General features: G+C 43.1%; 1 protein-coding gene across 1 annotated transcript; it reads right to left on the reverse strand.

The window, feature by feature from the left end:
• Positions 1–56: 56 nt before the first annotated feature.
• On the reverse strand, positions 57–10,635 carry c6h15orf39 (chromosome 6 C15orf39 homolog). Its single transcript, XM_062390163.1, has 4 exons — positions 10,355–10,635; positions 4,270–7,468; positions 3,422–3,456; positions 57–1,854 (listed from the first exon to the last, which is right to left on the reverse strand). Exons 2-4 carry the CDS (start codon positions 7,424–7,426, stop codon positions 1,849–1,851), a joined length of 3,198 nt encoding a protein of 1,065 aa, XP_062246147.1. The 5' UTR covers positions 7,427–7,468; positions 10,355–10,635; the 3' UTR covers positions 57–1,848.
• Positions 10,636–16,217: the final 5,582 nt, after the last annotated feature.

Consider the following 16,217-nt stretch of genomic DNA (forward strand, 5'->3'; position numbering starts at 1 on the left):
GGTTTAAAGAACGTTTGTAATGAAACTAATCAAATGTGTATTTGTGAGAAGCCGTGTCAGAGAGAACATGGAATCACTCCATTTATTTATAACAATTCAGTCTGCACAAGTCTTACAAAATGGTACAAAAATTCAAAATAAAATACAATGAAGTGAAGACTTCAGGTTCACAGTGATTAAGAAAAAACTGGGACATATCATCTCAGCAGCCTGCGTGTCAACAAAGACAACTTGAGCAAATCAGTACAGAATATCTGAAAGTCCGTCCAGCCTCAGTACACATAACCACAATCAGGGTAAAAAAAAGCTTTTGGCTATCACGACATTCAACACTGGCACTATTACTGTAAACCCATAAACACATGGCTTGCACTGTCTTGGCAGTGAATGTGGAGTTAGTATCTGTGACTGAAGTCATACGCAAAACTTCACATATGCTTTTATATATATATATATATATTTGAATAAGGGAGGCATGTTTTTAGTTTTTTTTTTCTTTATGGCTGCTGCCATTTCTGTGACAAACTTATTGGTTAATAAACCAGAGACACCGGATGAGTCAATGATAATAGTTTAGGAACATGATGTTACACATGTCTTTAAAGAAGAATGTGCCCGGTGGCTCAAAGTGACAAAGCTGACCTGCCAAAACAAAAAAATCCATTATCCATTATTCAGGAAGCCAATAAGGAAGACAATTTAAGGCTTATCAGCGAACAAAGCAATTTCGATCTGCACAATAACCAAAACAAAAGTGCACAGTGACATCTGTATGACCGAACTAGTCATCAATTTTTAACCAGCCTTTTTTATAGTCTATCAGCAGTTCTAAGTAGTACTTCCACTCTGGCTCGCTGTCATACCTGACCTCAAATAAAGTCTTTAAAGGGTTCGTGTTGGCCTCATGGACACGCAGCACCTCTCCACTATACCACACTTCGGATTTGTCGTCTTCTTCATAAAGATGGCGGATTCTCTTTCCCACCAGGTCTGGGTAGTAGATCCTCAGGGCCCTCTGAGCCCTGTGCACGGCCGAACGCAGCACCCATCGCCTCCTGTGCTCAGCGCTGTGGCAGGCAGACAAGTAGGGACAGTATTTGATCTTCAGGAGGGATCTATGTTTTCTTTTGGAAGAGCTGCTGAGGGGTCTTAAGGCGTGAGCTAAGCCACCAGTTCTCCTCGACTTGTGGGTCGCTTGGGGCGTCTTCTCGTCTCCCTCCAAACCCTGGTTTTTTGAGAGGCAAGGAATCAATGTCCCAGAGTCTGACACCGCTTGGTAGCGGGCCTTTTTTCTGTTGAGACCTTCGCTAAACATCCTTCTCAGTTTGAGAATCACGCCTGAGCAAGTCTTAGATCTAACCTGAGCCTTGGCTGGTACTAAAGACGGATGAGCAGGCTGCAGAACGGAGTATTGCTCCGTTTCCGTGTCAGTGGGAGACATAGAAATCTCGTCCAAGGTTAAAGGACACATCCATGAATTCTCAGATGGGGGACTCAGTGGAATTAGTGAAGAATCCGGCTCTGCAACCGCAGCGTCACTTCCTCTGTCCTTACTCGCTTCAGACTGACTAGCTCTCAAGTCTTTTTTGCATTCTTCTATTACATTCTTTACTGAGTCGCTTGTTTCTTCCTCATCTGAAAAAGTGTTGTCCAGAAACCTGCGCCTGGAGCTGCTCTTCACCCTGCTTTTTGTTGTGTTGGGGTTCAAATCTGGTTTCATTTCCACGTCCTTTGGGTTGCTCTGTGGGCGTGACTCTGGGGGTGAGGCCGGTGAAGTGCTGATGTCTGAATACACCGGGGCCTCCTCACTACCATCGTCTTTCTCCCCGTTGGCAGGCTCGTCCATATCTAATCCTGCAACACAGGGAATAAGGAGAAGTCAAATCATTACACAAATGTGCCACATGATTAAAACAACTTAATTTGCTGAGAAAACGGGAAGCGTTAAAGCTTGAAAAGAATTTGGTTAGTGCATATTTGGACAGCAGGTGAGAGAAGGACGTTCACACGCTATCAATAAAAAAACACCACGGAGATGATCACCAAAAAGCCAAGCTGCCAACTACAAAATCCTCAAAAAAAACACCTCAGCACAGGTTGACAAATCAAGCTTATTCTGCACAAGAGAACCCCGTTCTATAAATATCAGTAGATATGGTGACTGGATGGCAGAATCCCACACCGTGAATCACCCTTTCTGCAGTGTGAGAGAGAGAGAGAGAGAATAGAAGTCTGTGGGAGGAAATGTGGGGGGACTCAGCTTCCACAAGGGATGCCATCAGCCGAGGACGACACAGCATTGAGTCGGGGGAAATGTTCAGATACCACGGTCAAGAGCTCAAAGCATAAAGTCAGCACCGAACAGAAACCTGATTAAACCCAATGCATTGAGTAGTGATTAGCGTGTGCCAAACAAAATGAAAGCTGACAAAGGACATAAAGTAAAAAGGGTAAAAAGATAAAGGACAAGTCTGGCAATGCTCTACATTTCTCCCTGGCATCAAGGAAAGCACCGAAAGATTGAATTGATCCTTCTCACAAGTTGTGCCTGTGCAACCAAAGACAAACACAACAGGAGGCTGAATTCTGGTCCCATCAGAAGAAACGTCCTAATAGCCAATGAGAGTGAGCTGACCGGGGAAGGGTCACCAACCACAAGTTGCATACTTGTCTTTAGGACCAAAAACATGGCGGCCAACAGTATAAATACTTTTGTCTCCCGCGTCACGTGGACAGAAGAGAAGATGGACAAACTTTTCAATGAAAACCAAGAAGATCAGTTGGTGACATACAGGTACTCCGACCAATCATTTCATTGGTATTGAATGGAATGACTAGTTTGTTACAGTCCTGCTGAGGCCAAAGACAAGTTTATTTATTATTTGCTATCAGGACATGAAAAGGACCTTGACAAATAACCAAATAATAATAGGAGATTTTAAAATTGTCTAGTTTGCAACAGGCCTTATTTGCCTACTGTATTTTTTTTCTCCTGCAGCTTTAAATGCAAACTAACCAAATATTCAACCGAAAATAGTCAAAACAAACTAAAGATTCGTACGTTTCATTTGATTTGACTGTAACGAAGCAGAACACCACCAGTCTCGTCCTTTAAACTCAGCGCAGATGGTGAAACCATGATCACAATCTTCTGAAAACACAAAGGGCTCAGAAACGTGCCAGTGCTCAGTCCGATCCTCTGTGTGCTGCAGAATGTCACTTCCTTCCTCTTGTGCTATGGCCCAACAGCTGGACCCACACTCTGTACCCCTTCCCTCCACCCATCTATAACAATGTAATCATGCAGCCTCTTGTGATTGGTCATTGGCAGTGTGCAGAAAGGGTTTGTGCTTTCCAAATCAGGAAAAAAAAGAGAGCAAAGAACAGGAGATTGAGGGACAACAGAAACAAATTAATATACCTGGACCCTCTTTTGGACGTCAGGTGAAGTGGATTCTGTAAAAAATAAATGGATTTTATATTGAAAATGTGGGTATCGAATGAATATGTTGCTCTGTTCTTTACAAGAAATGGCCAGTAATGCAGAAAATGTGACTAAAAGGCAGCTTGAAGGAAAACTAGTTACAGCCCTCTGTCAAAATGTTTTATTCTAAAGTCCGGGCAGATCCCTAAATCACACCCAAAGGGGATTTCCAAAAATGTGCAAGGGAAGGCAGAACGCGCCGTAGTTTTGGCCGTCATGTTACACACACAGTGCAACAAATGATCACACTAAAGAGACACGTGTCAGGAAACAAGGATTTGTACGTGAAACAGCATCATATGAATAATTTCAATGTGTCTTGTGATCCATTATTAGCAACGTTAAGAAGAAAAGACAGAACCTTTAACTCATGACTTTTATCACTGCCAGTCTAATAAACATGATTTTACTGACAAAATAAGTTGCAGTCTTAACACTGAAAAGCAGGAGTAGATAAATTGTAGTTAAAAAAAGTTATTTGTGTCGGTTACGTAAATGTTTATTCTCTTTCATTTCCTGGCTCCTTCACCAACATTTGTTTGCGTCAGTGTCCAGGATACCCCAGGAGGGGTCATTAACACTGTTGATCATTGTGACATGTCTCCTGAGTGTGGCTTGACAGTACCAAGAGACCAAATGTCATTTTTACATCCCAGAGTGACATTAATATGGAAAATGGGCAAATTTGTTTTTCAAAAAATACCATTAGAAATTTCCATTCCTTTTTTTTTATTTTTTTTTTTTTTTAAATAGGAAGAAATTCAGTAACTCTTAGATGCACTTACCCAGGTGTTTGCAGACACAAGCATAATAAAAGAGGTTGACCACGTCAGTGTATATGTCAGGCAAGTGTTTGAGGGACATCAGTCTCCTGAGGCGGGATGAGCAGGCCCGTTTGTGAAGCTGGATGAGGATCTTCTCTTCGGACAGCGTCGTGGGCCGAAGAGCCACTTTGTGTTCGTGCAGGACCTGGTCGATGAAGCTGACCTGGACCATCGGGAACAGCAGCTCCTTCATCACCAGCATGGGCAGGAACACCGCCCCCGTCCGCATGACGTGCGGAAAGGGACAGAGCTCCTGGGTGGTGTACTCCTTCAGCCTCTCCAGGACCTCGTGGAGGGCCGACTTCATCTCCTCGTTGAGCCACACCTCTCGGGCTCTCGCGCCCAACAGACACGACACTTTCTGGACTTTGGTAGAAGTGGCTGCAGGCTCCGTCAGCGGCAACTGGGTCAACCAGTTTCTGAGATCCTGTTCTGCAGAGGCTGCCACAGACTTTGATATTAGCTTGCAGAGGGAGTTGTGTAACTCAAAGAAACGCTTGCGGACTGGCACTTGTTTTGGAATCATTTCAGTTTCTGGTTTCTCAGGTGGTGGTGGTGGTGGAGCAGGACTGGAATGTTTCATATCAGGGAGAATGATTCTGTAGCTGGAAAGTTTTAAACACTGGGGAGGAATGTTTTTGAAATTGAGCTTGGTCTCAGGTGGCTGAGGGGGAGGAGTGGATTGGGATTGAAGAGTGGCCACCTGCTCCTTCAGATCGCTTGCATCGCCATCAGAATACGAGCTCGTCGGTCGACTCAACTCAACGGTTTTCGACTCATCAGAAGTCTCGTTTTCATCTGCGACCGAGGCTTCAATTTTGGGTTCATCTGGTTCACATTTCTTTATCACCAACATGTGCCCACAGTCGGAAGAAGAATCAGCCTCTTCAGGCTCTTGTTTGATTGTGACTTTGATGCAGTCCTTCTGACCAACAGGAAACTCTTCTGTGTAAGATGGATCGACCTGTTCCACTTTAATATCATTCTGTTCGAAGGTTTCAACAACGGGCTTCCTTTTAGGTGTATCTGGACAGATCTTTGGGGGAACGGGACAGACAACAGAACGCTGTTCGTCTCCGTCTGACTTATTTGCTTTGAAGTCTGGCTTGGGCTCGGAGGACTGGACGCTTCTCACAGGAAATAGCACTTTAGAGACATGCAGGTACGCTTGGTATGGTGCCAGGCTGAAGACGGTGTCAATGACAGGCATAGGAGGAGAGGGAGTTTTATTTCCTGCTTGTACGTTCTCCATTTCCACCCTTTGTCGTTTCTTCATGAGTCCCGCTTCACATAAATCCCTCCCCTCTTCTTTTATTCTGACAGGTGGCGATGGATGAGAAATGTGTCTCTTCAGGCAACCTTTAGGAGCCGAGCTGCCTGAGGTAGACGTGGGCGCGTAGTCCTTACTTCCTGCTGCATTAGCAGGGGAATAAATAATTTGTCTGACATTGGCACTGTTGGTTACGGGTGCTTGGATGCGATCAGCGCCGTGACTGGGAGACTGGGGCCGCCATGGCGGCGTGGAAACAGGATGCTGCGTCGCCTGGGCTTCGCAGGGGGAATAGTCCATGAGTCTTTTCAAGCCACCAGGTGAAAGGAGGTGTGGGTCCATGTGCCAGCTGGCGAGCGAGGGGAAAGGTCTGTTCACGTTTATCATGGGAAGCGAGAGGCCAAGCTGGCTGCGACATCTGGTGGGACTGGTTAGATCCATGCCACGGTATGGTGAGTGAATTTGTGACTGGGAAACATGCAGGCTGCTGTTGGGACTGTCCTTATGGGGGTTGGCAGCAGAGGTTAAGGGGTGATTCATATGTTGTCTGGTTGGGGAGAGATTTATGCCATTGCTGTGAAAACTAGGCGATGCATGTGGCCTTTTTTGGGGCACTCTGATATGGCTTGTGTTTACATTAAATCTAGGGACTGCATAACACGGATAGTCGAAGCCCTGCATGAAGGAATGACTCGGTAAAGTTTCAGTGCTGGGCAAAGGAATTTCACCATTAAGTGACTGAGGCACGATGTAATGCTCTCTGGGGATCGAGCTTGTGTGTTTAAGAATAACAGGGACATCTCTCTGCTTACTGCCCGTGTTTTTACTCCGTGGACTGTTTTGTACCTCCTCATTTGCGTGGGGGTAGTAAAACACTGGGTGATGTGTTATCTGACCATATTTGGACATGGGAGAGCGTTCCCGATAAACCTCTGAGGTCATATGCTCGTATGGAGGAATGGAGGGGTATTGGCTGGGGTAGCCTCTAGGAGAAGACTGTAACCGCTGGCTCTGCTCGCTTAAAGAACCAAACAGAGTGCGAGTCGGGGTGCAGGGGTAACCGCTGTAGTTGGGGTCAATCCCAGCAGGCAATGTCCTCCCTGCACTTGGACTGTACGTCTCCACACTGATCCTCTTCAGTTGTTCAGCACTGGGATCAAACTGTAAGCCCCTCTGCTGCAGCAGCACTTCTTGTGTCTTTCTCTGGACAGCTGGTCTTTCAGCGTAGTGAGCATCACTTTGCATCCAGTCGTGCTTGTATACAGGGTTTGGTATCCTCGGAGAGCCATGCTCCACGCTGTACCGGTGCTCTATCACGCAGCCCAGCTCGTTACAGCAGGGCGTATGTCTGTAAACCGGCTTCGGGATTGCTAGGTAAACAGAGTTTTCGGATGGAGGAGAAGAATTCTCCCCTCCGCTTCTCGGTTTCCTCACAGCAGCTGTGGGGCTGCCGATCTCCGGACTTTTAGTGTACAAGGTAAAGCCCTGTCTAACTGGGCTGTGGCACAGGGAGGAAGCATGAGAATGGCGTTCCTCTGGAGAACTGCTGTCTTGCCTGTAAAATATGTGGTTTTGTCCCTCCATGCCAGAGAGGTGACTCATAGGACTTCGGCCATCCAGCAGCGAGGTCTTTGAGCTGCTCCAAGGTGGAGGGAATCCGGCTCCGTCCTTCCCTCTGGGGTCGTAAGTTAAGTAAGCCCTGCTGTACTGCAGCGTCTGCTTATCCAGGAAGCCAGGCATATGTTGTGGCTTTGACAGAACAGTGGTTGCTGTAGTCCCATCGAATAAAGGCATCTTGCTTTGAAACGCTGGGCCCACGCGGGTATGTATGGCCTGGCTGTTCATCATCTGGTAACTTTGCTGTGATCGTTCAAGGAAGTGGCTCCAGATCTAAAAACAGAAAAAATCCCAAATTACACACCGGCATAATTTTTTTTGAATGTTTTCTAGATAAGTTCAAGGAAATCAGTCTCTTGCATTAGCTGGGATACAGCCACGTCAGTAAACATGAGGGCAGAATCCATAACAGAAAAATAAACACTCATTGTTGAACTACTGGCTTGAGGCCTTTTCGCAACCTTGTGGCTTTGCATGCATCACACGACCGTCCTTATCAGTTCATACACAGTGGTGGTGAAATCCATCTATGTTCCCTTCACAGACACATAAGGTCAGTGATGGTTTAGTGCACAATTTAACGCAAAGAAAGGGACGACCTATTGTCGCTTGGAAGACATTGGTTGGATTAAAGAAATACCTGGGTTTTTCCTGGTTTCAATTTACAAAAGGTCATTAATGTCAGCTACATTATTTTCTATCAGCGCCATATAATAAAAAGGTTATGTTCAATGCAGTGGATATACATTTTTTATTCCATACTTTTAAAGATATATTCAATTATGTTTCAAATGACTAATAATTAAATAACTACGTGGAATCGCAACAAAACAGAAAGCGTCTTCCTATAGACTTCAATTCAATAATAGACTGCTGAGAATTAAAAAAATATGTAGCCCTGAAATGTATGTTTGTCTGCCATATGTACACAAAACTGTGTCTATATTATAAAGACACGACGATGACACTTACTTCAAATAATTCTCATGTACAGTTTTATGCAGCTACAATTTTGGTCCGGTGAAAATGACTTGGAATTTGTTATGAAATTCTTTTGATCAAGGTTCAATTTCACTCTGAACTTCTCACCTGATCATTTACTGGTCATCCTGTGCTGGTCCTGAGACTAAGCTGGACACTCTCTACTCTGCATTTCATTACCAAACAGTTCATTTGCATCGCACACCACTCTCCAAAGAAGTAACTATTGTTTTCTTTTTGAATTATTGTGCTGATTATTTTGTCGCTCATAATTTTCCAGAACACACTGTGGTGTCTTCTGATGTTGGTTTGTCTGACAAACAGTCTGAAGCCTAAAAGTGGCTGGAACCAGTTAATAGTTTTTGAAAACGATGAATGACTGTGCCAATAGCTGCTGATTAATTATCTACAGTTTTTTTTTGTCTCCAATTGATTTTCTCTGGTGCTTTAAACAAATAGTTGCCATGTCATACAATACCCAATACATTTATTTGCAATATCTAGAAAGTAAAATAAAATCATAAAAAGGAAATGTAACTTTTCTGAGCTAAGATACAAACGTGAAACCTTTCCACGACTTTTTCATCTCAAGTTTTCTCTCTTGTTGTGCAGCTGAAGTTATTATTAAAATGACGCATGTGTTAAGTCCTTATGACAAATGATAAATAGATGTTTGGGCTGCTGCTGCTGGTCTCATATTAGTCTATTAAGAAATTAGAATGTGTCAGACAGTACGGAAAACGGAATATTTGTTAAGGACTGCATTGGGGCAAGAGTCCATCCACGCTGACACATGTGTATCCCTGACTGTGCCCCTTCCATCTATTGATTTCTGTGATGTTTTTAATGCCGTTGTACAGCACATTAAATCTACCTCTGAAATGTGCTTTGACAATTAAACCGACTTATCCATGCTTATCTCCCAATTCTGGCTTTTCCCACGGGCACTTGAAGGCAGCGCATGCTATCTGACAGTGTGTCAGCTTGTAGGAGGAGAACTAAAGATGAGCTCATCACGTGATGAACTCATAACTCTGGCACACAAGAATCTGCAAGAACCGGCCGGGCAACCACCCTGCATAATGAATTTTGTGTTGTTAATATATTGGCTCCTCTCTGTGAAACTAATGCGATGGCCTGTGAGAGGCACATTCAAAAGGATGGCATGTGCCGATTCCAAATTCAGATCTCATGAGCATGAGAGCCAAATATGTATGAAGAGAAATAGCGATGATCTATTCGACACCTCTGGAGTTTGCTGCTCTGACAGAAACCCTCGTTAATTGTGAATCCAGTGTGATGGTGAGAACACATCAGTCCTGCCAGATGTTATCAGCTCATCCTGTTGACACCTTTCAGAAAAGTGAGATGGCTTATCTGCGCTCAGCGAAGACATCTGTGGCTTGTATGCGTGTGGAGGAAACTGCGCGCAAAGGTGTTTGCAACAGACTCTCTGTGTGTGTGTGCGTGTGTGTGTGCTTGTACGCGTGTGTGCGCGCGTGCGTGCGTGCGTGGGCGCCTTTGCTCCCAGTTCTGTGGAGACACGAGGGGCTGATGGAGACTTCCGAGGGCAAACCGTCCAAACGCACAAACCACGTGGGGGGAGGAGAGAGTGGGAACAACTTCATTTCCCTGCAGCCTGTCTCTTAAAAACGTGCAAAGCTTTAATCTGCTAACAAGCGAAGTGTTCCAGGTCCAAGAAGGATGTCAACAAGTTCTCATGAAATGGTGTCAAGCTTGACTCAAAATAAAAAACGGAACTTCCAAAAAGTTTCTTGTCAGCTTGTTTTGACAGACAGACCGACAGGTTGTAGAAGACTGTGGCGCGAGTGTACGAGCTGAGCAGGAGTTAAAAACACATGACAAGTAATTTCCTTAACAGTGTCAAAGCAAAGAAAGGGAGACAAAGATATCAAATATTAAAACCAGAAGAAGTGATTGCCATCCAAGCTGAGAAAGTGCCATTTTCACACGATTAGAACTGAAACCAGACTGTGCGTAAAAACGCAACCTGGAGTGGATAGAAATGTTTGCCACGGACGCATTGACTTCTATATTGAATAGTTCCACATGCTTTCCTGTTTGTTGCCCCCTTCTGCTCGTCCCCTCTTTCGCAATCTGCAGCAGATGATCTGCCTCACATGAGCGGGTCCGAGCGGTAAACCAAACTTTTCTTACCTCGCTGCTGTGACGCCAAAAGGTGCCTTCCACAAAGCCTCCATGAACCACCGCTGCTCGGGAGAAGAAGTGAAGGAAACAGTCCTACAGCCTGTGGTCCCGTGTCTGCCTCTGCTCGCCACACAGTGGACTGGGGTCAGGCCCGGATGCACCAGAAGAAGAAAAAAAGAAAAGTCCCTGTATAAAGAGAGAGCGAGAGATAGAGAGAGAGGCCTGGCACGGGTGTGAGGCTGGAGCGGCGCGTCCTGCGTCCACGCTGCTGCAGGAGAAGTTAACAAACTGAGGAGAAGACAAAAGGGAGGAGAAGGAGGATGGTCTTTGATCAATAGGCGGAGTCACACCCTCTGTCTGTTTTCTACTCATGTGATGTTTTTCCTGCTGCTTCACTTTCTCAACTGTATTGGCTCGATCCACTTCTGCGGTCGCCAAAACAAGGGATGACACATTAATGAGTCATGTTTATGATAATTCCTTGGCACGTTATACAAGTTGCGGGCTGTTGTTCTGTTTTTACAGGCTTTCCTGTTCCCGAACAATCTTCAGGGTCATTGTTATACATTGGTAAAACTAGACTTCTTAATAACAACTGATGGGATGTTACAAAGTACTTTTAATTCATCACTGTACTCATGCACTTTTTTCATGAATCCTTACTTTTCTTGGTTGACTTCTGATGGGGTATTGTTTACTTTTCCTCCATTGCATATATCAGCACATTTCTGTACTTTCTATTCCTCTACATTTTTACAAAGTATTGTGTGAAACACCTCAAATGGATCAGGCCATCACCAAGACTCTTAATAACACAACACAAGTCATCTGAAGCGTTCTTAATATTATGATATGAGTCTTGAATTAAACAATATATATTATGCACAGTTACTGATGTAGTAGGCGTTAGCAAATAGGCTAGTAGTATTTATACTTTTAATACTTTATATTTTAAAGCAAGTAGGGGAGAGTGGGGTAATGTGAGACACCACCTGTATCTAGGCAACGGAACTAATTTGTGGTCATGTGACCATTATGTTTGAAGGAGAAGTTGGTGCTGTGTACAAGTATGTTTTTTCACAAAAATGTAAAAGTTAATTTTCTTGCTTTGAATTATTTAAACTTTGTGTCAAAACAATTTGATTCAGGTAGACAAACTTATATCATACATGTTGATGAACTTCCAACATATAAAACCATGTGATTGATGCCAGCTGAAGATTAGCCTGAATTGCTAAGAGATGTTGTTCTTTCTAAAATGGTGGTTGTGGGGTAAAGTGGGACAGTGACTCACTTTACCCCACCATGAAGCACAAGTTAAATTTAGTCTTAAACATAAGTTAGTGTAATATTACATTACATATGTTTTATTTTTAATGTCATAAACATTGTAGAAAAGCTATCATGCCAAGAAACTACACCAGGAAGACAACCTCGGGCCAAACACCCCTCACAGAGATGGAGAGTGCAGCCGCTGAGGTCATGCAAGGAAAGAAGTCCTTAAGAAAAGCTGGAAGGGATAGAAATATTGATAAGACAACCTTCAAAAGATTCATAAAGAAACCAGAGAAAGGGGAAGTAACCTGGGTGCAGTAGCTGAGGCAAAGAGAATATTCACAGATGAGATGGAGGAGGAGCTTGCCAAACACTTGAAACAGCTGACCAGTTTCATGGCCTTGCTCCAGTTAAGTGCCGTGAACTGGCATTTGAATACGCAGAGAAAAACAATATCCCTGGCCCTGCCCATTGGACAGAGAAACAATGTGCAGGTAAGCTAGGGTGTGCAAGAGATCACATGAATCATAATAATCATAAATGTGCTTAATTGACCAAATCCCCATGATTCTGTTACTAGTCCAATATAAGTTTTTGAATGTGTGGTTGTTAATCTAGCTGTCATTTTACATTTTACTGATATATAATGTTAGCTCGCCCAGAGGGGAGCAAATGTAAAAAATGTCTCACATTACCCCGCTCTCCCCTACTTACATATTTTTACTCAAGTAGAAACGGTAATGTAAATCTTTACAGTTTTACTTGAGTAGATTTTTATTTTACTTAAGTGAAACGTTTGAGTACATGTTTCCGTCAATAGTCCCGTTTTGAAATCTGAAACCACACATAAATCCATTGGATCCAGATGTGACGATTTGAATTACTGATAAATCAAGGAAAGCAGTGGAAACATTTACGTCGCCATGTTTAAGAGATAAATAATAATTCCTGGATCTGCCTGGATCTGTTTTGTTTAGTTATAATCCAACTAACCAACAAACAAAAGGCCAGGGGTGAAAACATTACCTCCTTGGTGGATGTAACTATATTCTTACAACAGGAGGTCAGTTAAAACATCACCAAGCATCACAATGTCATCAGTGAGTTCCATTAAGATATCACTAGGACAAAATGATACATGGAAATGCTTAATACAACATCAGTAAAATGACATTCAGAAATATATCTTGATACCATTAGTTTGGACGCTGAATGGGCAGACACCATTATAAAATGACACGTGGGAAATGATTTAAAAAGGAGTAGGTTGAGAACTCTTCATTTCAGGTACCAGCTCACGGTTTATTCAGAGAACCTTACAAACTCCAACGAGACAAACTCTGCCGTGAAAGTCTTTTAGTCGTGTGGATACTGAAGGAGCAGGATTCTGTGACCCAGCATCATCACAAATATGACATAATATGATATCACTCTCATTCTTCCGCTCCATGGAGATTATTCTTGGGAATCAGGGTTCACAGCAGGTTTTAGATACATCCCTCCATTTCTTCATCACTTATCGACTCATTGTTTAGTTTAGGAACCTTGGACCCGAAGCTGCCTAAAACTGCACTTACACAATGACCTGAACCACACAATGACGCAGGGAGAAAGTCAAGGATTAGTAGTACACACATCTGTTGTGACATCTTAGAGAGAAAATTAATTTGAATAAATTCTGAGGACACGATCATGTGTTTACCTTAATTACGCCATCTATATTAATTCATTTAAAAAAGGGAAGAAATAATGAATAGAGATCGTTTGTATAAATGTAATGGTGCTGAAGGCTCTACAGCAGCTCTGACAGAGATTCACCATTTGTTGGACCCAGACTAATATGGTTAATAATTGACTTCATTGACCAAAGTTAAAATTAGGTCAGTCATTGCCTCAGTAGGAATGTGTTTTTCCTTTTTTTTTACCTCATGTCCCAGATCTTAGTTAATCCATGAGCAATGACACACACATGTACAAATCACTTTGTTTTTACATTTTAATAGAACTGGTAAAGTAGTTTAATAAGATCATGAACATGAGACATATTCAGTCCTAAACCTAAATTCTTCCACTTGATTCACTCTCTGAATGAGTTCATCTCCTGTTGCACTTGCATCATTCCAGTCCCTCTTCACCTGTGAGCCGGAGTCTCATTTACGTGTCCCGGAGGGGCTGCAGTAGTTTGGTCTAGACAAGTTGGTGGCGTCCATCAGTCCCCGTGGCCTCGCAGGGAAAGAGATGCTCATCAGGGGGGTTTGACTGAGGAGGGGAGGCAGGGACTTGTCCCCACTGAGCGCTCTTGCATCTCCCCCATTTCCAGTTACCATGGCATAAAGGCTTCAGGCGAACCAACACACGGCGTCGAGGGGCTAACAATATGCCGTATGGGCACAACAACACAGGTCTTCCAAAAAAAGCATGCTTTAAACCTGTACTGGGTTATAGTTAGTTTTAGAATTATGTTTTACAACTGGAGAGGAAAATAGACACAGACAAACAATGCTGCGTTCAAAGACACGAAAGTGAAAAGCTAGAGCCAGGGGCAGAAAACCACAGGTTCTCTATATTTTTTAGAAGCATAAATATATATATATCATTTCCTCTTTGCAACTGTTAAATGTCAAGTACATAAGAACTCAACTCATAACCTCCATTTAGCAGATAAAATATGGTCAAAACAACATATTTAAGAGTTCAGTTGGTTTATATCGTTGCCGTGGATGTGGAATAGTTGTGAATCAAAGATATATGCAGTTTCTAAGGAAATTGGTATATGACTTTAGAACAGCTTTATTCTGTAGGAGACAGTATTCATAACTAATGCAAATGATATGTAAACAACATGTAAATATAAGTACAATGTGTTATATGTTCAAGACACAACGCAATTTATTCATTCCCTCTCGTTCCGGAGGGAAGCCTCACAGTGTTTACCACTTTTATGTCAATAAAGTGAGCGGTGGTCACATGGGGAGAAGCGGCCAGTCTCTGAAGATGGAGTTTCTGATGAAACACTGTTGAACATTCCCAGAGGCCAGAAACTACACGTCGAGCCTTGAGACTGCTGAAGTTGCATCAGTCACATCAGATGCATGTGTACCTGAATGGGCACATATTGGCACAGAGAACAAGACAGCCTACATGAAGTGGTTTGCACAGAAGCTAATGTTAACCTAGGCCATACAGCAATTATTTGGTTACAAACAATGCATTTTTATGCAGTTTGTAAAAAAATCTTAATCTGGTAAAACGTTTTGTATTATATTTATCACTATGTGTGTGTGTGTGTATGTGTGCCTCAAATCTCTCATTTAAACCTTGTAACTATACAGTACACAATACAATAACCTCTGATTAAAAGCATTCATGTTTATACTGACTAACCCACACTTCCAGGTAACCAGGTGTGTCAGGTGTAATTTTTACTTCCTGCTATTGATTTTATTAATTATATTTCCTGACCTGAGATGTGCTGCTCTAACATTGTAGTTAGAACAACGATATAAATGTACCTTGTTCTCCGTTTCCCAGATTAAAACCAGATCACCTGATAAAATAAAGTTAAAAACATTTGAAGGTAGTGAGTTATGTGTGAAGCAGGAAGGCTGCTTTGTGACGAGCGGGAACTGCAGGGTTACTCTCCTCTTGTTCTTTTCATGTTGGGTCACATTCGACTGCATCTAGAATTTGAGGAATGCAGAACAACAACAAAAAGGTTTGATGGAGCTGGTTGGGATCATATTATCAGTGACAATGTTCAGAGATGTCTTGCAATAAATATTGTGTTTTGATAAACAGGAATGAAAGGGTCAGGAGAGAGGAGCAACATGTTTTGTCTTAGAAAGCACAGCCAGAGCCATATCTGCGGTTTTGGTGATTTGACTATAGTTGTGAGAACACAGTGTTTATTCCCATCATGCCCACCTTGCAGGCCACACACCCTCCCCCAGCGCTGCCAAGGCCACGGTGACACTCCCTCCCCTCATCCCCGTGGCTGACGTAACTTGCCTTTCTGGCCTCATTAGCAGAATCACACCTGCGGCAGCCAATCGCAGCAGGACAAATTATGGCTCAGGGTAGGATGCTTTTCGTTTTGCAGAGCCATTCACATGGCTCCATGTGCTGCCAGCTCCACAGCTCAACAATACCAAAGCCCCATGGGTTATTTGCAAACCAAATTTCTCCCCTGTTTACCTTGGAATTGGTGGCCACAGAGATACCGAGATAAGATATAAGAGCACAGGGAAAAAAGCGGAACAAAACTTTCAAGTTTATCCTTAAAGCCCCCTTTTAGATTTTAGTGTTTGCGAATGAGAAATTTGGCAGCTACGTTCTCGTCAACTGTTTTCGGTTTCATCGACAATGTTTGGGGGTTAATGTCTGGAGCTCTAGTCTAAAATGCATGTGATGCTTATCCTTCAAAGTAATAGGAGACATACCTCCTATAGCACTTTCAAGATTCAGCTCCTTTAAATGACACAGTCGCTACTCTGCTTTTTCTCACTGACACAATATAAACAAACCATTGTCTGGTTTGGTTCAACCTGCTCTCGTCTGTCTTCAGGTGACACAATCCAGACTGGTACGTTTCACTCTG

Source organism: Platichthys flesus, chromosome 6 (genome assembly GCF_949316205.1).
Source record: "Platichthys flesus chromosome 6, fPlaFle2.1, whole genome shotgun sequence".
Classification (NCBI taxonomy): domain Eukaryota; kingdom Metazoa; phylum Chordata; class Actinopteri; order Pleuronectiformes; family Pleuronectidae; genus Platichthys; species Platichthys flesus.